This window comes from Primulina eburnea, chromosome 15 (assembly GCF_022965805.1).
Source record: "Primulina eburnea isolate SZY01 chromosome 15, ASM2296580v1, whole genome shotgun sequence".
In the NCBI taxonomy this organism is placed as follows: Eukaryota; Viridiplantae; Streptophyta; class Magnoliopsida; order Lamiales; family Gesneriaceae; genus Primulina; species Primulina eburnea.
In genome coordinates this window covers 37,099,227-37,123,536 of record NC_133115.1, presented here as the reverse complement: position 1 = coordinate 37,123,536, position 24,310 = coordinate 37,099,227, and the positions used below count along the sequence as shown (strand labels likewise).

The 24,310-nt window shown below is 36.9% G+C and overlaps 1 protein-coding gene across 3 annotated transcripts; it reads left to right on the top strand.

The window, feature by feature from the left end:
* The first annotated feature begins 645 nt into the window (after positions 1-645).
* On the top strand, positions 646-24,310 carry LOC140813756 (187-kDa microtubule-associated protein AIR9). Of its 3 annotated transcripts, none has more exons than XM_073172461.1 (38): positions 646-835; positions 1,317-2,340; positions 2,753-2,824; positions 3,017-3,082; positions 3,251-3,322; positions 3,419-3,484; positions 3,596-3,658; positions 3,733-3,798; positions 4,693-4,792; positions 5,412-5,513; positions 6,355-6,584; positions 6,680-6,794; positions 7,501-7,621; positions 7,715-7,890; positions 8,276-8,411; positions 9,627-9,727; positions 9,844-9,891; positions 10,121-10,305; positions 10,386-10,503; positions 10,783-10,910; positions 11,946-12,114; positions 17,599-17,717; positions 17,949-18,117; positions 18,262-18,346; positions 18,438-18,511; positions 18,588-18,707; positions 19,146-19,341; positions 19,425-19,546; positions 19,836-20,043; positions 21,024-21,097; positions 21,908-22,046; positions 22,243-22,424; positions 22,575-22,730; positions 23,022-23,153; positions 23,251-23,309; positions 23,530-23,562; positions 23,663-23,794; positions 23,946-24,310. In XM_073172461.1, the coding sequence occupies exons 2-38, from the start codon at positions 1,432-1,434 to the stop codon at positions 24,120-24,122; spliced, it is 5,220 nt and encodes a 1,739-aa protein (XP_073028562.1). In that variant the 5' UTR covers positions 646-835; positions 1,317-1,431; the 3' UTR covers positions 24,123-24,310. The 3 variants fall into 3 exon arrangements, with proteins under 3 accessions (XP_073028562.1, XP_073028563.1, XP_073028564.1); XM_073172462.1 differs by having other exon boundaries at positions 668-835; positions 1,304-2,340; XM_073172463.1 differs by lacking the exon at positions 646-835 and adding an exon at positions 918-1,226.

Sequence of the window (24,310 nt, the reverse complement as noted above, 5' to 3'; positions counted from 1 at the left end):
AAACTATTGTTAACATTTAGAAAATAAGTTTTTAAAAAATACAAATTAAATAAGAGTGAGTTTAATGTGAGACCGTCTCACGGATCTTAATCTGTGAGACGGCTCAACTCTACCGATATTCACAATAAAAAGTAATACTCTTAGCATAAAAAGTAATATTTTTTCATGAATAACCCAAATAAGAGATCCTTATCGCAAATACGACTCGTGAGACCGTCTCACACAAGTTTTTGTCATTAAAGAAACGACTCATATGAGTTTGTTTGGATGATTTACATTCATATACATGATTTTTTTTTAAATAACTGAAACGACAATTAGCAAGTAATATTTACCTGTATTTTTTTAACTTGTTTCAAATCTAACATTTGAATATATTTTTTTTTTAAAATAAATGATCTTTCTCGATATAAAAATAAATGAGGAAACCATCTCGAAATATTCATTATGTTTAAAAAATATTAAATTTTATTTCGATATACTTTAAATAAAAATAATGTATTTTAGATAATCCAATTTGTAATATATTGTATATGTAGCATGACATTAATAATAATTAATTAATAATAATTACCAGCATCTTTGCTCTGTAATGTAGTTTATGGCCCCATACATCTCTAATTTCCATTTGATTCCCTATTTTTCTTCCCAGCTTGTCCCTCTCTCTCTCTCTCTCTCTCTCTCCTACTTTTTTCTTTACAAAACTACTGATTTCTGCTTACATTTCGACACTAGTGACGTGTTTTTTGAAATAATAGACTGGCAAAAGCTTCAAGTTTGGTTGAACTTTTTTGGTGGGTTCACTCTGCTTCACCAGATCTGCGACAATCTTGAGGTACTGGCTTACCTCTTGAAGTCATCTGCATTCTTGATTGTTCTTGTTGTCAATGCAATGGGTTTTCCTGGTCTTATTGAATTGGATTACATATTCGGTTTAGACTTAGAAATCGGTTTTTTGTCGGCCTTTGTAGATATTTCTTGATTTGGATGACTGCGTCAAGCATTGGTTTTTGCTTAAGAACTTGAGCTTTGTTTATTCTTACTTTTTGTTATTGAATGTCTTGCATTGAAATAACCTGGAGTTACATCTGCCTGTTCTTTCGTTTATTGACTCTCTCTAGCCTCGGACACTTGACATTATTCTAACCCATGACTTCAGTTGATTTCAGACACCGTTTATAACGATACGCAATGTGGTTCATCAACTCACGTTTTTTTCCCTATGAGTAAATATATTTTTATACTGGCAATTTTATTCTAGTAATTGGAGAGATTATGCTGTCGATCGATTAAATTTGCTTAGGTTCTAAAAACAGGTGGATCATTATGAACTGGAGTCTCAAAGTGTTCCCTTTCGCTCAAATGCTTCTCTCCTGTTTGTGGTAGAAAATCTGTTTTTAGCCTGTTGGAGCTTGGTTGGCCTCACTCACAATGGAGGTGGTACCAACAATTCAATCCACCAAGGATTCCGTAGATTTGGGTCAAAACACCAGAGAGAAACAGTCAGGTACAGAAGAATCGGCGCATATGATGCACACTCCAGGTCTTCTGGAAGAACCTTCCTCCGATACTTTGAAGAAAGTGTCTAAGGTAAATAAAAAAAAGAATATAACAACACCGACGAGTTGTAGTGTCATAGATGGGATTCCAAATAGAAAAACTGAAACAAAGAGTGCTTCAGAGTCTAAGATAAAAGAGGCACAATCAACTTTGACTAAACCAACAAGAAGTAGTGCTTCGCGCACTTCGGAATCAGTCCTTTTTAGTAGAAGGAGTAGCACTGGTGGTTTATCTGAAAAACAGCCGATTTACATCACAAAACGAGAGGCCGGTGAGAGTGGTACAGCAGCAGGTAAAAGAACCACCTCTTTGGGCTCTGAAACTCTGAGGAAATCTCTTCCAGAATTTCAAAGAAGCTCAGTGCTATCTGTTGGTGCTAAACATGCTACTAGACTTGGTATTACTGAAAGTCGGAGGTTGGCTCCTGTTTCACCTGTTGCTGAAACTCCAAGGACACCAACTAGTTCGGATTTGAGAGAGCAAGATTCTAGTAAAAAAATCCCAATGAGATCGTCTTCATCTGTTTCTTCTAAGAGGATTACTTCTCCATCGTTGGTTAGCTTTGGCAGTAGCAGCTCTGTCAGGAAGTCCGTTGCAAAGGTTTCTTCACCCTCAACCCGGTCATCATCTGTTTCAAATGGCTCGAAGTCTGGTATTCTGTTGACGTCGCTTGATAAAAGTTCCAGTTTGTATAGCCGTATGAAAGTTGGAACTCCAGAAAGTAAAGAATTCCGTCTTATGATGCTTCCTCAAGTAGAGGTCAAAGCTGGCGATGACGTGGTATGATTTTCGTAAATAAGCTCTTGATAGGTGGATCTATATCAATAAGCTTTAACTGCTATTGGTCTTACCAATGTGTCTGGATCGTTTGTATTACGCACCCGTCAATGTATTCTCGAGTATTATTCTTGACTAGTATTTTTTATGAGGTCTTGGTGTGCTGCATTTCTTCTAGCTTGAGTGAATGGGACAATTTATGTCAAATTCTGGGATGTCCAAATCTATGCCTGTATTGTGTTTCTAGACGGCCTGAGGCATTACAGTAATATTTATTTTTATTCCAGTGGTGCCAAAGTTATCATGTGCTATCAAACATTTGATCTGGTTATATTTGAAATACTATTATCCTTGGCCCCTTGTTACTCTAATACTTTTCAGTTATTCAAGAATCCCTTTTCTTTTCTTTATGAAGAGGTTGGATCTCCGAGGCCACAAGATACGCAATCTCAATACTGGCAAACTGAAGTTATCGCCACATCTTGAGGTACTAGGGGCTTTTTCCTTTGGGGTTCACCGATTGATCTTCTAGTTATGAGCGTATGCAAACATCTACTTGTCGGCTTGATTTATCCTTCCTAATGATATTTAAAGTTAAAAAATGGAGAAATCCAACCAAGATTGCTACATAGGTTGATGTAAACAAGTTTGTTTTTGACTGAAATATACTTTTCTGCAGTTTGTTTATCTTAGAGACAACATGTTGTCAACATTGGATGGAATTGAAGTCCTGCAGAGGTTGAAGGTATAGATAAATTGTTCAATAGGAACAATCCTAATCTATGTTCTAAATTTTCAAGAAAGTGACAAGTTCAGGCTTGTGTATTTTCTTATTCCATCGGTGATTGCCGACATGTTCTCTCTTATGCTTTTTTTTTAACCTCTGGTGCATCACATAATGTTTTGTTTTCAGGTTCTTGATTTGAGCTTTAATGATTTCAAAGGACCTGGTTTTGAGCCGCTTCAGAATTGCGAAGCCCTGCAGGTGATCCTATCCCTGACTTTCTACTTTTCTATCAATGGAAGGATCTGTTACTGCTTTACTCTACAATAGAAAAACAATCAGATTTCTTTATTGCAGCAACTCTATCTAGCTGGAAATCAAATAACATCCTTGAAGAGCCTTCCAGAGCTGCCTAATTTGGAGGTGAACCTGTAGATACTTTTGGGATTGTCATTCTTCACTCTCTTAGGAATGTGATCTAGCATGCTGCTAAAACAAATTACTTTTCTTTCTCATGTCCTTTTCCTTTTTCAGTTTCTGTCTGTAGCTCAGAATAAGCTAAAATCTCTTTCAATGGCAAGCCAGCCCCGTTTGCAGGTTTGTTTGCTGCTTTACAAATGCAATGATCAAATGTCCTGTGGTATGCAAAAGTAAACTTTGTGTTTTCACAGGTTCTAGCTGCCAGCAAAAATAAAATTTCAACTTTGAAAGGCTTCCCATATTTACCAGCACTTGAGGTTACTCCAGCACTCCTGGCCCATTATTTTCGTTGTGTAATGCTAGCAGTTGGCTTGACTGAACCACCTCTTACATTAAAAGTTGAATCTATAAATATCTTTTTTATTTTGTGAAGGCACTGTACTTACCTACTGTAAAATTTGTTTGCTTCTTTGCCTGTTTTCAAAGTAATCAACACATGTAAACACTGCTGTGTACAATGCTTATTGAATCAAGACACGGGGCATTGATTGTCAAAAAAGTTGATATTAATATTTGGAGGGACATACACCCAGTCACATTGAATGACCAAGAAATCATTCTGTATACTTTGACTTGTTTCTTTACTTGTTTTTAAAGTAATCAACATTTGTAAACATGTTTGTGTACTATGCTTATTAAATCAAGACATGGGACATCGATTGTCAAAATTGAAGTTGAAATTTAATATTATTGGAGGAACATCGACCAAGGCACATTGAATGACCAAGGAATCATTCTGTATTCCTCTACCTTATTCTTATTTTGTCATATTAGTCGTGATTGCTGATTTATGGACCAAAATGAGTTTGTTTATGTTTATTTTTTGATAGGAAACATATATTTATTAATTATAACAGTCCATTACATAGGAAGCGGATGAGCTTTCCGCGACATAGCTTTCCGCGAAATAAAAGATAGTACAATAATGAAATTACAACGATACAAACTTTCAATCCCTAACCACATTTGAAATAGCTAGATGACCTAGTTCTTTGATATTCCTTGTTGACAGCGCCACCCTGAATTTCAGTATTTCCCAAATGAGTTTGTTTATGTTAACCTTGATGATTCAATCATACTTTATTACCTTATTAGTTCATGATTGCTAATTGTGTAGATCTAAATGAGAATTTAACCTTGATGATCTGCAGCATTTACGAGTGGAGGAGAATCCCATACTTAAAATGTCTCGTCTAGAAGCAGCTTCCATTTTGCTTGTCGGTCCAACCCTAAAAAAATTTAATGACAGAGGTAAGTCCAATGGTGCCACTTTATTTCTCACATTTTGATTCTTGGACGTCCAATTGTATCATCTTAAATTCGAGTTAATGTTTCAATAATACTATCTCTGTTCCAAATATACTGACTGCGTTTCCTGTTTCTTTTGTCTCAAATATAAACACAAACATATATATTTAGTGGTATTTCTTCAATCGTTTCATTATTATATCCTTATTTATTTTGTATTCTTGTAATTAATTTATTTCATTAAATTTTGAAATGTAATATTTTTATTAACGAAAGGTTTTTGAAAAATATACAGCAATTAAATACTTTCAACAATTTTTATATATTAAGTCTTGGATAAAATTTATTAGCTACTTTCAACAATTTTTTATTCACCAATAGTTATACAATAACAAAACACTCACTAAATAAAGATAAAATAGAAAATTTGTTTGTATAATTGGCTTTTCCAATGATATTCTTATTCCGTGAGAAAAACAAGCAAGTCTATACATTTTGGATGGAGAGAGTATAATTCTTCTTGATCTGTTCCAACATGATAGTATCTTTTGGGGATGTATGGCTATCTATTTTCTTTAAAACCCTAATTACGAATCTGATTCTCACCTAAATGTTCCTGCAGATTTGTCCCGTGAAGAGATTGGAATTGCGAAACGTTATCCATCACACACAGCTTTGTGCATTAGAAGCGGCTGGGAATTGTGCCGTCCAGAACAAGCTGCAGGTAAATGTTAAGAAATTTTGATTGTCTTACTGTCTCAAAAATGGCTTCAGCTTGTCCTTGTCTGAGTTTTAACAGCTTCCTCAGTGTTTGTCTTAAGTAGTTCATTTACATTTTGTAGACATCAGTGATAGCTGCTACATTTTTTCCCGTATGATGAGTGGTATATTAGAAAATATAGAGGACAATGATAAGGGCTTTAAGTTTACAAAATACTAAATTTCTTTAAAGAGTCGTGAACTAACAGTTAACTGACTGAATTGTGTCTGGGATCAGCAAGTTGTTACTTTTCTCTGTGTGCAGTACATGAACCATGTAAATAGAAGTCCTTCAAGTCGGGGTACTGCTACTATGTCAAAAGAATCCTTGGCGGTCCTTGGATCTAGAACATTTATGTAAAGCAAACTATTATGTGAAACCTCTACAAGGAAAAGAGGAGTTTTATGTTTATTCTAGCTCAATTTTATCAAGTTGTTCTAAGGAGCTGTTCTAGTGGACTCCAGCTTATTTTGTATTCGAACTTGCATGAATTCAGTCAACACTGGCTCAAGCTCCTATGTTTTATGTGTCATGGATATGCATCAGATAAGAAGTTAGTCCATCCCACCTATGCATGGATGACAAACTGTTTGATTTGATCTTCTGATAAATGTCTTTGCATTAGTATGCCAGTTCTAATTGATCAAAAGGATTTCTAATTAGCAATTTAAGTTGGATGGCCACATAGCATGGACCAAATCAACATTATTTCTCACCAACCAATGGAGTGGTCATGAGACTTGCAGCTGTTAGAAATTCATTTAATCCCTTTTCTCGTGCCTAAACATTTCGTATTCTTCTACAGATTCAACATTTAAATTTCTACTAGAACAATGGAAAGAACAACTTCCCTCTGGCTACTTGCTTAAGAAAGCATTCGTAGATCAACCATTTGAAGAAGATTCTTGTCATTGTCACTTTGAGTTTGTTAGCGACAAAACTGAAAGTAGTGATTCAGAACTAGAATTAAAATACCAGTGGTTTATCGGAGAGAGAACTCCTAATTTTTCTGCCATTTCTGGTGCAGTAAGAGAGGTATGGCAGGCGTTTTTTAAGCATTCATGCTTTGATGAGCTTATATTTATTTGTTTATCATCAAGTAATAAAAAGATTTCTGTAAACTTTGTCAGGTTTACATACCAAGTCGTAATGATATTGGCAGAGTTCTGAAAGTGGAGTGTACACCAATTGTAGGAGGCACTGAGTATCCTACCATTTTTGCAATATCTTCTCCAGTTTTTCCAGGTGTAATTTTTCTCACATAATTGATGAAATATGTGGACTTACCCTGTTGTTCATTTAAATGATGACGATGTAACCATTATTTCTATGTTGACTAATTTTACGGGGATCAAAGGGATATATGCATCATCTTGCATTTTCCCTGCAATAGGTTCACTAGTTTGTGGGCGCCATATCATGCAAAATCAATTATTAACAAAGAATAACTGGCTGAATTACTCAAACCTAAGAAAATAGTGTCTGAGGCTGGTCGAGGAAAAGGGTGGTCTTGTCATTCCTAATGTGTTTTTCAAGAGTTCAAAGCATGAGATAAGCTATTATTTAAGTAAAAAAATGAAGCAGAAAATACTTTGCTCAATAGTTTCACCAAAATCGAGTTCAACTTGATTTTGTAGAGATGAGTTTTTTTATTATTGCAGTTAAAGCATTTTTTGTTGGAAAAATAGGGTAAGATGTTGCTTTCTCTATTTTCTTCATTTTCGACCTGTCATGGCATGTCTTTCCTATTCCCTATCAATGAATGATATTTGTTTCCTGTTGTTGATCATGTACCTGTCTTTTCTTCTATATTGAGTTTTCTATTATCATCCACCAGCATTGTAGTTATTACCGTGATGGTGCTCAGTAGACAAAATATGATGTGTCTTTATTAGAAGTTCGTCAATCAAGACGGTGTATCCATTAATTAATTATTGTTATCCTTTTGAAGGCACTGGAATCCCTAAGGTCATAAATATTGATGTGCATGGAGAGCTCGTGGAGGGAAACACACTTAAAGGGTATGCTGAGGTTGTATGGTGTGGTGGGACTCCAGGGAAAGGTGTTGCTAGGTAAAGATCATTGTTGGTTGTCGTATGAAGCACTTGGATTTCTATTAAATAATGTCGTTTTAATGTGTGAGGATCACTGTATTTCTTCTGTAGCTGGCTTAGACGAAGATGGAATAGCAGCCCAGTGGTGATCACTGGTGCTGAAGAAGAAGAATACCAATTGACCCTAGATGATGTCGATTCGTGTTTGGTTTATATGTACACCCCTGTAACTGAAGAAGGTACCAAAGGGGAACCTCAGTATGCGATAACCGAGTATGTGAAAGCAGGTGTGGGTTTGATATATGTAATATTCATCCTTCTTTACCAGTATCAATTATAATATGTGACAGGAGGCATTGTTGTTTGAATCGTGAGATGCCTCTATCATTTCACTTTCTAATGCAGGAAACATGCATAGACCGGAAATTGACACGACCAAGAGCATAACACACACATATTTGGCACTTGCTTTTCAGGCTTTGGTTTTATAATAATCTCTTTACACCAAGAATCATTAGTATTTGGACATCAGATCAAAGATTATTTCCTATAATGAACACCTCCCTTTAAAAAGAAATGTCTCATTTCGATTTCCTGTTGCCTGAACCATTATGTTCACGTACTTTACATCTTCTTTAACTTAAAAAAAACTTTATTATTTTTTGTGGGCAGCTCCTCCTTCTGTCAGTAATGTACAAGTTATTGGAGAGGCTGTTGAAGGATGTACTATCAGAGGAGTAGGGGAGTATTTTGGAGGACGACAAGGCCCTATCAAGTTTGAATGGTTGCGTGAAGACAAAGACACAGGGTTGGTGTTCATCCCTTTGTATTATTCCACTATCGAGTTCTCGTCTACCCATTCCTGGGATTTTCATTTTAGAAGAGCTGTGAGAGAGGAGGAGATTGGTCAGTTGTCCGAGTTATTAGGGGTTTTAGATTCTTTTAGGTTAGTTGAAGGGGTAGATGACTATCTAGAGTGGAGAGAGGATTCTTCGGGTATTTTATCTGTCAGATCCTTCTATGATTCGTTTTTTCCACATACTCGCTTTCCAGTTTTTCCTCTTTTCTATGTTATTTGGAAAGTTCCCGTCCCAAAAAAGATCCAGATATTTTCTTGGATAGCATCTCAGGGTAAGCTACGTGTGTTAATTTACACTTCTTGTATTGTGGTTGCGGATTACTTATCCGCACAACTTGTGTAACCTCAAATTTTCATAATAATCTAGTTTTCTATCAAAAAAAAAGGTAAGCTACCAACCTCGGAGAGGATTCAAAAAGATGGTCCTCAATTGCTTTGTACCCAAACTGGTGTGTGTTGTGCAGAAATGAAAAAGACACTCAGGATCATATGCTCATCCACTGTTCATTCACAAACAAATTGTGGGCTAGAGCTTTGCAAGAGCTTCGATTGGTTGGGTAATTCCTAAGTTAACAAAGGATTTATTCTATATGGATTTGGGGCACCTTACTGGTACCAGGGGAAGAATTTTTTGGCAACTGGTGGTGCATTGCATATGCTGGACGGTGTGGTTGGAAAGAAATCGAAGAATTTTTGAAGACTAAGAAGAAACTGCAGAAAAATGCTGGGAAAAAATAAAGATTAACATTGCAATGTGGATTGGAACCCATCAAGATTTTAAGAATGTTTCGATTTTAGATTTGATGAGAGATTGGGAATATGTGTATCATTAAGATAAACTTGATATTATGTGCTTCTTGATGACAGTGGACCACTAGTCCACTGATGTAGTCTTTCTTACGTTATTATTAATAAAATATTTCTTATAAAAAAAAATACTGTTGGCACCTGTCTCAGTTAAGGTTTTTGGCATGCTCCTATGGAAGCTGTTATTTTGTGATAACAAATGCAGCAGAATTTTTACTTGTGTTTTTCCCGTTTTGCTAAGTGAAGTCTATTTATTTTTGTGGCTCATGGTACTTGGCAGGCATTATTTTTCGATCCTTGAATTTTTTTGGTTTGATCAAAAGATCTGATTTTTAGCTGTTTACCATACTCTTGCAGTGTATTCACATCGGTTTCAACTGGTACAAATGAATATACCTTACCCAGAGAAGATATAGGACGGCGATTGACTTTTGTCTATACACCTGTTAATTTTGAAGGTAAGCTTCATTTTTTGGTAGTTCAAGTCTTCAGTTCTCCTGTTTCAGCTTTGCATCATGATTTCCTATTAGCACTAGCAGCAGTTGAACTTTTTGGATGTTTCGATGATTTCCAGGGAAGGAAGGGAAGTCTTTGTCAGCATCGTCTGAAATGGTTAAGCGGGGTATGTTTACAGCCAGTCTGAGTTACAAAGTTTGGCTACTAGTATACAGCATTTAGTACCTTATTTGTGCAACAATTCTAACTACCACTACCTATTTGTAGTTTGTTGGTTCTTTTTATTGTGATATAACCAGCTTTTCCATCCTCAACATGCTTTTCTAGTGATGCCGTTACTCTCTGTTGTCATTTTCATTATTTTGTTCCATTCTCTCACTACTCACAAATTACAGCTCCTCCAAAAGCATCAAATTTGAAGATAATAGGTGGATTGGAGGAAGGAAGTAAGATTACTGTGACAGCTATCGTCACTGGAGGAACTGAAGCTTCCAGCAGAGTTCAGTGGTTCAAAAGTAGTTCCTCTCATTTTGAGGGTGATAATGGTCTCGATGCATTAAGTACATCCAAAATTGCCAAAGTAAGAAGCACCTACTTTTAGCCGTTCATCTACAAATTGTAAATTTTCAGACGTGCATCGGCTTAACTTTTTCTTTCTAGGCTTATCGCATACCTTTAGGTGCTGTTGGCAAATACCTTATTGCAAAATTTACACCAATGACCCCAGATGGTGAAGCTGGTGAACCAGCATATGTTACATCTGAAACATCTGTTGTAGGTGAGTTCCTTCTGTTGAAATATTTTTCAACCAGTTTGAAAAGGGATTCAGGAGATTGCGGATTCCCAGGTTTCCTGAAATAAGCAAATCAGGGGAAGTTAATCGTATTCTTGTCCCAGTAGCTTCCAAACATGTTCAGAGGGCCAGTAGTTCCTTAAGTTTATTATTGTTTCATTTACACGTGTCTTAATTGTATACTCAGTGAACTTTCATCAATATAATTTGTTTACATTATTTGTTCGTTCAGCTACTGTGCAGTAACACTTATGTTTCATGCAGCTCTTCCACCCACTCTAAACTTTTTGTCTATTACGGGTGATAACTCGGAAGGTGGAATTTTGACAGCATCTTATGGTTATGTTGGGGGTCATGAGGGGAAGAGTATCTATAATTGGTACATTCATGAGGTAAATGATATCTCATTAAGCTATTTACCTACTCTTTAACCTATATGCTACATGTTTTATACGATCATGAAGGGTTAAAGAAAGGAATGGATGATGGTATTAGTGAACATGGCTTACCATAAAACATTAAAACCTCACGCGTGTCACAAAATTAATTAAAAACAAAAATCAAACTCCCATCTTTGAACCATGTGATAGTTTTAAAAAATAACAAACATATATATAAAAGAGTACACATGCTAAATTTCTCAACAATAAACTTATATGTTCAATCCAATGTTAAAAAGTGAAAAACAGTTTAAAGAAATAGGCTAATTACGACTTTGTTCATAAAACCAACAATATGATTTCAAAGAAATGTAATATGATTGGGAGATCCAAAATAATAATTCTCTTTTATTGTGGTATAAAAATGATCACTAATTTTTTTGCAATCAATTAACTATTATTGGGAGCAATTATTGCCTTTGGTGGTAAAATAGTGAAAACGTGAAGTTTGAGCTATTGTATTATTTAAAACATCGGAGTAACATTTGATAAAACAATAAGCGTTCGATTCTACAATTGTTATTCGACTAGACTTTGATTTTCATGGATCACAAGGAATGTAATTATTGGTAGTCGGTAGAGTAATTATTGGAAGTAATAATTGCCTTGTTACGAGATCAATCGAAATGTGACGCACCGTTACTACTAGCTATAACTTTTGTTAAAGTGAAAACGCATGATCGGATATGCATGTTAAGTTTCTCAACAAAAAACTATAGAAACTGCATGTTCAATCCAATGTTATCATGTGAAAAAGCAATTAAAAAAGAGATATACTTAATTATTTACTATTGATTTCAATAAAACATAATATAATTGGGAGATCCAAGGTAATGATTATTCTTTTAATGTAGCTATCATATTATAATTTTAATAATCAGTTATCTGAATGAGTAACATGTAATTAAATTTTCCCTACAAATGTTTATTTCTTTTATTAGTCAAATGACAATACTTTGCCACTGCAATTAATTGTCTAATCTGCAGGTCGAAAATGACTTGGGGGTTCTATTGCCTGAGGTTTCGAACCTTCTTCAATACCGGATATCAAAAGATAACATTGGTAAATTTATATCTTTTACTTGTACTCCAGTTCGGGATGATGGTATTATGGGAGAACCAAGAGCTTGTATTGGACAAGAACGTGTTCGTCCAGGTAACTGCTAATGTGATGGATGGTTTGCACTCTCAAAGAGAGTTTGTGCCTTATATCCATCTGTTGAATTGCAATGCAATTTATATTCAAAACAATGAGAGTAATTACACTTGTATTGTCCTAATTACCACTACTCCTATTTATAGTCTAACCATTACAGATAATTATAGTAATAATATCTCTAATTGCTAATTACAATAGTTACCATAATACAAGTTACCATAATACAACTATTTCCTTATTATTCCCTACAATCATGCTGAATGATTGTCTTCCCTTGATACCATCAATCAACACTCCCCCTCAAGATGGTGTGTGTATATCTGTCATACCCATCTTGCACATGAAGGGATTGAAAACTTTAGCACACAAGCCCTTAGTAAAGACATCTGCTAACTGGTTTCCCGAATTGGTATAGCTGATTCTTAGGCTTTTGTCATCCAACTTTTCCTTGATAAAGAATCGATCAATCTCAACGTGCTTAGTACGATCATGCTGAACCGGATTATTGGCAATGCTTATAGCTGCCTTATTGTCACAATGTAACACTAGAGGCTCTTCTTGAAAGAGTTTCATGTCTTGCATTAGCTTCTTGATCCATAACAATTCACACACGCCTTGTGCCATAGCTCTATATTCAGCTTCGGCACTTGATCTAGCAACCACGGTCTGTTTTTTGCTCCTCCAAGTAACTAAATTTCCACCGATGAAGACACAATATCCAGAGGTGGACCTTCTATCATTAGGGGATCCTGCCCAATCCGCATCAGTGTATCCATTTATTCCCAAATGGCCATTGTTTGAAAGAAGGAGACCTTTCCCAGGGCTAGATTTGAGATATCTTAGTATCTGGTAGACAGCTTCAAGATGTGTGGATCGAGGCCGATGCATAAATTGACTTACTACACTTACTGCATAGGATATGTCCGGCCTTGTGTGAGACAAGTAAATTAGTTTCCCGACCATTCTTTGATAGCGATCAATGTCAACCAACTTACTGCCGTCTTCTTGTAACTTGTGATTTGCTTCAATTGGGGTATTCGCTGGTTTACAGCCTAACATTCCTGTTTCTTTCAGCAAGTCTAGGACATATTTTCTTTGAGAGATAAATATACCCTTGTTTGATCGAGCTACCTCTATTCCAAGGAAATATCTTAGTTTGCCCAAATCTTTGATTTCAAACTCGGTGGCCAACTGCTTCTTTAGTCTCATCATCTCTTCTTGGTTATCTCCAGTCATTATTATATCATCCACATATACAATGAGGATGGTAACCTTACCATTGAGATGTTTGATGAACATAGTGTGATCTGCATTACTTTGCTTGTAGCCAAGGGTAGTCATTGCTGCACTAAACCTACCAAACCATGCCCGAGGTGATTGTTTCAAACCATAGAGGGCTTTTCTTAATCGACAAACCTTTCCTTCAGTTTTCTGACATGAGAAGCCTGGAGGGATTTCCATATACACTTCTTCTTCCAATTCTCCATGTAGAAAAGCATTTTTCACATCAAACTGTTGTAGGTCCCATCCAAGATTAGCAGCACAAGACAAGAGGACCCTCACGGAGTTCATCTTAGCAACCGGAGCAAAGGTTTCTTGATAATCGATCCCATAGGTCTGAGTATATCCTTTGGCTACTAATCGGGCCTTTAACCTTTCAATAGAGCCGTCTGCGTTATGCTTCACAGTGTATACCCATTTGCATCCAACCGGGATTTTACCCGAAGGTTTGTAAACAAGCTCCCAAGTCTCATTTTTTACCAAGGCCTTCATCTCTTCTATCATGGCACCTTTCCACTGAGGGTCATTGATGGCTTCTTTCCATCCCTGTGGTACGGAAACAGAATGCAAGGAAGACAAAAAACCTCTATATGATGGGGTTAGTGATTTATATGAAACAAAGCTAGAGATGGGATGTTGAGTACACGACCGAGTCTTTTTTCTAAGAGCTATTGGGAGATCAAGGTCATTATCCATATCATTTGAAACGGTCTCAGGGTTACCTGATTCAGCAGGAGTCGAGTCCGGGACCAACGGTTGGCTATGTAGAGTAGCTTCATCCTTCTTTCTGCGAGCATATCTCAGCAGATTAGGTAAATCCAGTTTTCCTGTTTCGGATTGGGGAGCTTGATCTGTATCTGAGATTGTTTCCCCCTGATACTCCCCCTGCCCGCGATTTCCAGTCAGTCCAAGAAAGGTTTGCTCGGTGAAAGGCCCAGTCACTTGTTCTAGCCCAGTCACTTGTTCTATATGATTGTTATTGTCCCCCCCTAGAACATGTGACAGAGGTGGGAAAGAAGGCTTCCATTTCTCGAAAAGTAACATCCATAGAGACATAAAACTTTCTAGTTGGTGGATGGTAGCACTTGTACCCTTTTTGTGTGGTCGGATATCCAACAAATATACATTTCAATGCTCTAGGGTCCAGTTTTCCTCCAATATGTTTATGTACAAAACATACACACCCAAAGATTTTAGGAGGGATACTGGAAAAATTAGTACCTTGAATAATTTCCAATGGACATTTGAAATTCAAGGTCCTCAAAGGCATGCGGTTGATCAAGTATGCCGCTGTGAGCACTGCATCACCCCAGTAAACTTTAGGTACATTCATTGTGAACATGAGAGCCCTGGCAACCTCAAGAAGATGTCGGTTTTTCCGTTCAGAAACCCCATTTTGAGCGGGTGTGTTGACACAACTTGTTTGGTGTATAATTCCATGAGTGCCTAGATAAGATTGAAAGTTCTTTTCCATATATTCAGTACCATTATCGGTACGTAGAATTTTCACAGAGACACCAAATTGAGTGTTAATCATTCTATGGAAAGACTGGAAACAAGCAAACACTTCACTTTTTGCATGCATCAAATAGACCCATGTCTTCCTACTGTAACAATCAATAAAGATTACAAACCACCTATATCCTGATAGAGAGACAACTGGGCTTGGTCCCCAAACATCAGAGTGGATTATCATAAATGGTTCTGAACTTTTATTATTAATGGCAGGATATGAAGTTCGAGTGTGCTTAGCTAGTTCACAAGCATCACATACTAAGGTCTCCACATTACACTGTTGGAATAAATGAGGAAAAATGTTTTTCAAAACATAAAATGAAGGGTGCCCTGATCTTCTGTGCCACTGAAGGATTTGGTGATGGGTGGAGTCCGAATCACTCATCAAGGCATGACTTTTGACACTAGATCCTCCAACCAATCGGTATAGACCGTCGTGCACTCTACCATAGCCAATCGTTTTCCCCGTGCTCAGCTCCTGTATAATACAATGAGAAGGGAAAAATTCAATTTTACAATTCAAATCTCTGGTGAGGGCACTAACAGACAGAAGGTTATGTGAAAAACTAGGGATATGTAATGCTAGAGGTAAATCAAGTGAAGAGGTGCATTTGATAGAACCTTTTCCGGTTATAGAAGATAAAGATCCGTCGGCTATACGGACTTTATCACTACCTGAACACAAAGAGTATGTAAGGAATTTTTCACGAGTACCCGTCATATGATCAGAGGCTCCGGAATCCAGAATCCATGAATTATTATCGACACAATGAGTATACTGTGTTGTATGAGCAGATGGACGTGATATACCTGTGCGGGCAAGATGAGAGGAATGAGTGGAAGTGGCATTTATAGTACCAGGAGATTCAATTCTTGCCATAAGTTGCCTGAGAGTCTGTAACTCCTCATTGGTTAGTCCCTTGGAGGGTGTTTCCTCGCTCGGTTGCTCGATGTGGGAGGAAGCTTCATAAACCTTAGCATGAACATTTGCTTGAGGTCGTGAACTACTGAATCTTCCACCCCCGCGGCCTCGTTTAGGACGGCCATGGATACTCCAGCATGTGGCTTTAGTGTGATTTGGTTTCCCACAATGTTCACACCTTTTCTCATCTTGTACTTCACCTCCTTTGTTTGTATTTCTAGCAGCAATGTATTTTGTGGTGTAACTATGTGAGTCAACAAACATACCTGATCCTTCATTAGAGATAATTGGCATCATAGCATTTCTTCTGCTTTCTTCTTGTTGCACATAGTTATATGTCTGTCGTAAGGAGGGAAAAGGGTCTTTTCCAAGAACCTGTACTCTGATTTGATCAAAGAGATCATGCAGCCCTGCTAGAAAATCATACACTCGTTCTTTTTCGACCAATGTATGAAACTTTGTTGCATCAGCTGGGCATGAGGCTTGAAAATCTTGATAATAGTCAAGTTCTTGCCACAAACTGCTGAGCTCAGAAAAGTACTGGGCAATTGTCATCTCACCTTGTTTGGTTTCATGGATCTTCCTCCGCAGTTCGTATATTTGGGCATCATTTCCAGACTGAGAATAAGTCTGAGCAGTAGCCTCCCAAATTTTTTGTGCCGTGTCCAGCAGAAGGTATCCACGTGCGAGTTGTGGTTGCATAGAATTTATTAGCCACGACATAACAAGCGAATTCTCAGACTCCCATCTGGAAGTATCAGCCCGATTCGATGTAATTTTCCCATTGATATAGCCCTGCATACCTCTGGCTTGAATAAACAGCAAGCAGGATCGCGACCACGCGAGATAATTTGTTCCATCAAGTTTGACAGGACTGATCTGCAGAGAAGGATTATCATAAGTAATCTTGCTACCCGCATGTTCATCCATAGAAGATTCCTCCTTCTTTCCGTCAGACATGGCAGCGATGGAGAGTGTCTTGTGCAGTGGGCTTTTCAACGCCGATAGCGAGCAAGGTTAGTAACCTGTTCAACGCCTAAGAGCCCCTCGGATATGGCTCTGATACCATGTTGAATTGCAATGCAATTTATATTCAAAACAATGAGAGTAATTACACTTGTATTGTCCTAATTACCACTACTCCTATTTATAGTCTAACCATTACAGATAATTATAGTAATAATATCTCTAATTGCTAATTACAATAGTTACCATAATACAAGTTACCATAATACAACTATTTCCTTATTATTCCCTACAATCATGCTGAATGATTGTCTTCCCTTGATACCATCAATCAACACCATCTTTCTTTTTTGCCTCTATTTTATCGTTTGGAACTTTCTATGTTTTCAACTTATGAAGATGTCGGATCTTTAATACAGGATTAAGTTTAGATCTCTTGATTAATGCAAGCCTTTGAAATCTCGTGCCTGAATTCTGACCACGAGATAGGACGAGTGACTTGTGTTTTTTCTAAATGTTTATTGATATTGAAAAATGTAATAGTATCCAATGCATTTATTCACTTCAGAATTATTCATTGGTATGGTGTAATATATCTCTATATTCTTACTTTTAAGAGGGAAGGCAGACATCAAAACACACACTCTAGTTCTGTCTGATATCTGTCCCCGGTTTGTCTGTCTATGCGCCTTTTGATACTCCACGTTTGTGGCTTGAAGAAGAGTTTCTAATGCAAAAATCTGTTACTTGAAGTTGATCTCATTTTTAACTTTCCCACTTCCATGTTTCATTATTAGGAAGCCCAAGGTTGCTCTCTCTTGAAATTATTGGAACTGAAGTTGAAGGCACAACACTTAATGTTGAGAAGAGATACTGGGGTGGTGAAGAGGGCCAGTCAATTCACCGCTGGTTCCGGGTATATGATTTGGTTTATGAGTGTCAGTGACAGCCATTTCTTTCTTTTGATCAAATAATTTTGTATTTGAAAAACTTCTGCATATTTGTTCAGCTAATCAAGCTATAGTTTGATGTTTTCCCCAAAAATCTCCGTGCTTTAATAAATGTTTTTTCACAATTAACACGTCAGAAATTGTCGATAATGCCTGCTATTTCTCATGTAGACTAATTATAGGGGCTCATGTTGCAGACTAGTTCCACTGGCACTCACAGCGAAATCAGTGGTGCTATTGCTTCATCATATACCCTCTCTGTAGATGATATCGATTTCTTCATTTCATTGTCATGTGAGCCAATTCGAAATGATGGTGCCCGTGGTCCAATTGTCCATTCTGAACAAGTGGGACCCATTGTGCCTGGTAATCTTAGAGAATACACAGTTTTTTCCCCATGCTGGGCTTGATTCATATTTCTATTGACATAGTTTTCGGTCATTACTCTTGGAAGTGACTGTACGTTGAGCTATGACCTTTAACATTGAGCTATGACCTTTATTTTTAAAGGACCCCCAACATCACATTCACTGGAATTTCATGGATCCCTCATTGAAGGAGAACGAATAAACTTCACTGCTTCTTACAGCGGAGGGTGAGCCTCTGTGGAAGCCCCATTTGAAACTGCATTTACTGTCTCTTTATTAACTTCCCCGTTGCATTGTTGTGACCTTTTATTTTTTCAGGGTGAAGGGTGATTGCTTGTATGAGTGGTTTAGAGTAAATAGCAATGGTCACAAAGAAAAACTTAGTGCTGGTGGTAAATACTTTACTTATGTTTCATTTGCTGGGATGCTTGTTTAACTGTTAAGATGAACAATAAATTATCCCTACAGAATTTTTAGATTTAACCTTGGATGATGTGGGAGGATGTGTGGAACTTATTTATACTCCTGTTCGTTCGGATGGATTGAAGGGGTTGGCCAGGAAACTCGTTTCTAGTCCTGTTGTGCCCGGTGAGTGGTTCTTCTTTGTTATATGTTCCAAATATTTAATTCTCTTCTCAAACACATTTTCCACGTTCTTATTCTTATTGCCCAGTCGAAAAATGTCTTGCCTCTCATGAATATTGCTCTTTAGTGCTAAACTCCTGTTTTTACTTTGACCCTTGGAGCCTGAAACTCATTGATTCTATAATGTTTTATTCAGTGATAGTTCTTTGATTATTTGTCTTTCCGAGGCACAAAGGTGTGAGCTTGCATCAGTGATTAAATACCAATAAGTATGCATGTCACATGGATGATTATATGTAAAAGCTTTGCTCTCTGCTGTTTTCTGTTTTTCTTTTTACTCTTACCATACTTTTCCTTGAACATAATTCTTTCTATCATTTCCCCCGGGCAACACGTGGAAACTTTTGCTCCAAGTCTAAAAAAAATTGCTATTGTATGCAGGGGAGCCTGTAGGCATTGAATTGGTGATTCCTGATTGCTGTGAGGGCCAGGAAGTGGTCCCTCAAACCAGGTATTTTGGAGGGCAAGAAGGTGTCGGGAAATATAGCTGGCTACGATCAAAGTATAAGCTTCATGGTTCTGCCCTTATGGAACTGGCGGACAATGTTGACAATGCTGATATCCTTGGTCCTGCACTGTAAGTATTTTATCTGGTGGCAAGTCTCAAGTTTTGATTTTTGCACCACTACAATTTCATCGAACTACTTATTTTTGCCTCAGAACTTATACTCCATCTCTTGAAGATGTTGGATCTTTTGTAGCCATGTGTTGGCTCCCACAACGGTCAGATGGAAAACATGGAAAGGCTTTGGTATCAATTTGTGAATCTCCAGTAACTCCAGGTAAAATCTTAGATCCCTGCCCCCTTTACTGTTCAGTTTTTTTGTTGATTTTTGCTTGAAAAAAATACCCTGATCACATAAGTATATTCTATCTTGCTTTAATTTGTTTCCCCTATATCTGAGATTAGTGAAAGCTTAATAAATCTGGTTTTATTAATCCTTTTTTTGGATCATATCCTCCTGGATATTATCATCATAAACCATTTTCTTGCTCAAATTCCCAATCATGTCAGTTCTTGCCTAAACTTTTTATCCGTTCTAATTTTGGAGGAATTATATTATGTGACAGCTCTTCCAGTAGTTAGTAACGTTTGCGTGAAAAAGTTGTCTTCAAGTGCTTATGTTGGTGAAGGAGAGTACTTTGGTGGATACGAAGGATTGAGCTTGTTTAGCTGGTATAGAGAATCTGACGAGGGAACAACTGTTCTCATCGGTGGAGCTAATTCTAAATCTTATGAAGTTTCAGATGAAGATTATAATTGCAAATTGTTGTTTGGGTAACTATTCTTGCTCTTTCATTTAAAGTATAATGATATATAGTGAGATGCTGACAAATGCTGGGCTACTTCCAAAAATACCTGCAATGCAACTTGAAAATTCTTACCAAATTCTTTTATGCATTTGACTTGAATAATGTGTATTGCCCCCAAAAAGAAGTTGCCATTTGGTGTTTGTGAGATGTTCCTTCAAAATTCTCATAAACAAATTATTCAGTTGTCAAATCAATACATTAGTAAATGACAATAAATTCTCATTATTTTCCTTTTACTACTTTGTTGCTCATATCTCGAACAAGTGTCACATACAATATTATTCTATTACTATAACACCAATTTTGGGAACACACCAGCAGTGTGCATCTGAGTCTAAGCCGGTAGAAAGTTTATATTTAATATTTAGCACCGTTGACACTTTCTTCGTCATAAATTATATTTCTTTCTAGAACCAAGCAGGCATAATTTTTTCATAATTTGGTGCTTTTAAGACTGTTTAAGCACTGACACAGAGGTAAGCACTTCTATAATATTAACAAACATATCACGAATGGTCATTTCACCAAAAACACCAAACTACATTGGTGTTATGATCTTATTTGCTTCAGTAAGCAATTTCTCTCAAATTGTCATTCATAGTAGTCAGTACCAAACAATGTTAGTATTATGACCTTATTTGCATCTATAAATGCCTCCGACTCCTGAAGGCAGAACTGCAAATACATTCATCCAGGTCTTGTTAGGTAAACTGTTTGCGTAGAAGTTGTCCAGACCTGTTTAGTTCAAGTTGGACTAAAACTAGAGTATATGGTATCTTATTAAGAAAATGCAAATACAATTTATCTCAGGAGATCATATTTCGTGAGCATGCAATTACAATTTTCTATATAGGCAGAGCCAAGTACTTTGAAATGCTATACCACACTCCAGTTTATCACCTACTGAAGAATTCTTTTAAAGCAGATATTTCTTTCATCTTGCAGGTATACACCTGTTCGTTCAGATTCAGTCCTTGGAGAACTTAGATTATCAGAGCCGACTGACGTAATCTTCCCAGGTGATACTTTCATCTTGACATTCCTTTGCAGCTTTGGGTTGGTAATAAGCTGCAAAAGGTTTGTCTTGTATCATCAAATTTCACAGTTTGTTTTGTCCGCTCATGGTCATACCTGTGAATCTGTTATTCTCATCCGTTTTGATCAACTCTCTAAAATATTAATCACCGGATATTGTTAATTGCAGCATTGGCTGTGTGCAGCATTTGAATTGAATTATGCATCAGTTGTAATAGATCCATTAAGAAATACAGTCAAACGATGAACTCAGTGCACAAGTTAGTTATAAGTTGTTTACTTGATTTTAGGTGTTAGCAACTATTATCCATCGCTGTTGTATTGATATGACTAAGAGATAGTTTTATATTGTTACTAAACAAATACATTACATTTTCATCGAAAACCTGTCTTATTTTATTTTGAAGCAAACGCTGTTGGTGAACTCTTAGTGTCTGGTTTGTTGTCTTTTGGTGCAATTTCTACATTAAAAATCTATTTTTCTGTTGCAAAATCCTCTGTTTCTCTCTTTATTCTCTATGCTATTACTTAATTATACATAATTCTGTGCTCTGTAAAATATGACATGGACAAATCATAAATTAGCGTGAGAAAATGAAGTGTTCAGTGATCTCATTACCATGAGGTGAAATGAAGCTGTCAGCTCATTTATGTTGGTGATGCTGGGCTTTCTTTTGTATCAGATGCTAGCATTTACTCACCTGCACTGCACCACACCACCACCTATATTGCGTCATTTAATCTCATAGTCAGTATTTTTTGATGCCATGCTCAAGAATTGCACTTTATCTCAGAGGTACCGAGAATTGAGATGCTAGCTCTTACCGGAAAAGCAGTTGAAGGGGGGGTATTGACTGCCTTAGAAGTTATTCCGTCAACTCATAGTCAGCATAATGTTTGGGAGAAGTACAAGAAAGAAGTCAGATACCAGTGGTATGGGTACTCATACAATTTATTTAATGTTTGTTGGCCATGCTATTTAACTCAACTGGACATTTATCATCCTCATTTGCCATCAAAATTTCCAAAATCCCATTCTGTGAGGAGTTATAGAATGAATCCAGATGTTTATTATATTGGTCTTTCTGGCTCACAATATCACTCATGCTGCATACCACTTGTGTTGTAGGTTTTGCTCATCTGAAACTGAAAATGATCTGTCTTTCTACCCGTTTCCATCACAACGTTCGTGCTCCTATAAAGTACGATTTGAGGACATTGGTCGGTGCCTGAGGTGTGAATGCATTGTTACTGATGTTTTTGGAAGATCGAGTGAGCCAGCATATGCTGAAACTGATCCTGTTCTACCAGGTCTTTATTCTAAAAATACAATGGGATTCTTGTTCTTGAAGACCTTTCTGTGTGATATTATTCTAGGATGACGTGTCTTAGAGAGATTGGTCATAGAAAGAAATGTTTATGTGTGTCTCAATTTCTGAAGGCTTTGTTGTCTGTTTTCAGGAGTTCCTAGAATGGGCAAGCTGGAAATTGAGGGTCGAGGTTTCCACACCAATTTATATGCAGTACGTGGCATTTATAGTGGGGGAAAGGAAGGGAAAAGTAGGATTCAGTGGCTTAGTTCAATGGTTGGAAGTCCTGATCTCATTGCTATTCCTGGTATAGTATCTCTCTTTGGCTGGTTCTCTGTTGTTGTTGAAAGTCGGATAGGACATGGGAAATTTGTGTAAAATCCTCTTGGGTTTTGTATGTCCTCAATATATTTTTATGCTGAATTATTGGCTCGATTTATCTCTAGTTACTCTCCTTGTTAATTCAGCAAAAGGATATCAAATTACTCAATCTGATTTTTGTTTTTGTTTGGAGTCCAATTATTACAAATACCTCGCGGTCTCTTCTGTATTACTCAAAAGACTGTTTATCCCTTCTAATGTTCTTGTTACTTATCAGGGGAGACTGGAAGGATGTACGAGGCTAATGTTGATGACGTAGGCTACAGGCTAGTTGCGATTTATACTCCAGTAAGAGATGATGGGGTTGAGGGACAATCCGTCTCTGCATCAACAGATCCCGTCGCTGTTGGTAAATTTGGAACTGTCACGTTTTTTAGTTCTGCCCTACTTTTGCCAATTAAGTTGTTTTTATGTGTGATTGCTCATGTTAATTCATCTACTTGCAGAGCCTGATGTTCTTAAAGAAGTGAAGCAGAAGCTGGATCTTGGATCCGTGAAGTTTGAGGTGTTTTCTCGTGTCAATAGTTTGTTTGAATCACTTTTTATGCATTGTGAATTTCTTTTCTGTTTATCCATTAAAGTATATAACCTGCTCTTATGTCTCTAATTTTATTTGCCATATTTCAAGACTTTATCCAAAATATATTCCGATAACTTTGCTGGTGTTGATTCTTAAAAAGTTATATATTCTCTAAACGTGTGCAAATTTATTGGTCGTGGATCAGGTTCTGTTCGACAAGGATCGATCTCCAAAAAAGGTTATTATTTTCAGTTTTCTACACAAATTCTTAATCATCTCCAGACTCATCAAGAAATATAGGAACTTATGTATGTACTCTACCATTATGAATATTGCAGATTCCTGGAATGGGAAGTCTCGAGAGAAGAATTCTTGAAGTCAACAGAAAAAGAATCAAAGTTGTGAAGCCAGGCTCTAAAACTTCGTTTCCTGCAGTAGAAATTCGTGGAAGTTATACTCCTCCTTTCCATGTACGTCTTTTTCTTCTTCATCGATGCAACTCTACCCCCAATCAAAGTGAACCTGCCTTTATTTAAATTATTATCGTCTTTACTTTCAATGATACTTACTCGGGGTACTTGACTGTTATTTCTGTTGCATTCCTGCCTTCTCGTTGTGTAGGTCGAGCTATTCAGAAATGATCAACACCGTCTTAGAATTGTTATAGATGGTGAGAATGAAGTGGATTTGATGCTGCAGACTCGCCACCTTCGTGATGTTATTGTCCTAGTCATTCGGGGCTTTGCACAACGATTCAACAGTACACCGCTCAATACTCTCCTGAAAATAGATATGTGATGCTTATTATGAGTTGCCTTTTTCTTTTGCATGTATACATGCAATATTTGTATAGAGCTGTGCGTCTCTCTCTCTCAATTATGGTGGTTTGTTAAGTACATCTATATTCTATATCTTTATATCTAATCTGACATACATATAATGACTTTGAACATTAACACACATTGAATTCATCAATTTTTCAATCA

Excerpts from the sequence above, each read along its gene's own strand:
- LOC140813756 (XM_073172461.1), top strand. The coding sequence starts at position 1,432 with ATGGAGGTGGTACCAACAATTCAATCCACCAAGGATTCCGTAGATTTG. Across the intron at positions 3,485-3,595 it reads CAGAGCTGCCTAATTTGGAG|TTTCTGTCTGTAGCTCAGAA; the intron begins GTGAACCTGTAG and ends TTCCTTTTTCAG. Across the intron at positions 9,728-9,843 it reads TACACCTGTTAATTTTGAAG|GGAAGGAAGGGAAGTCTTTG; the intron begins GTAAGCTTCATT and ends GATGATTTCCAG.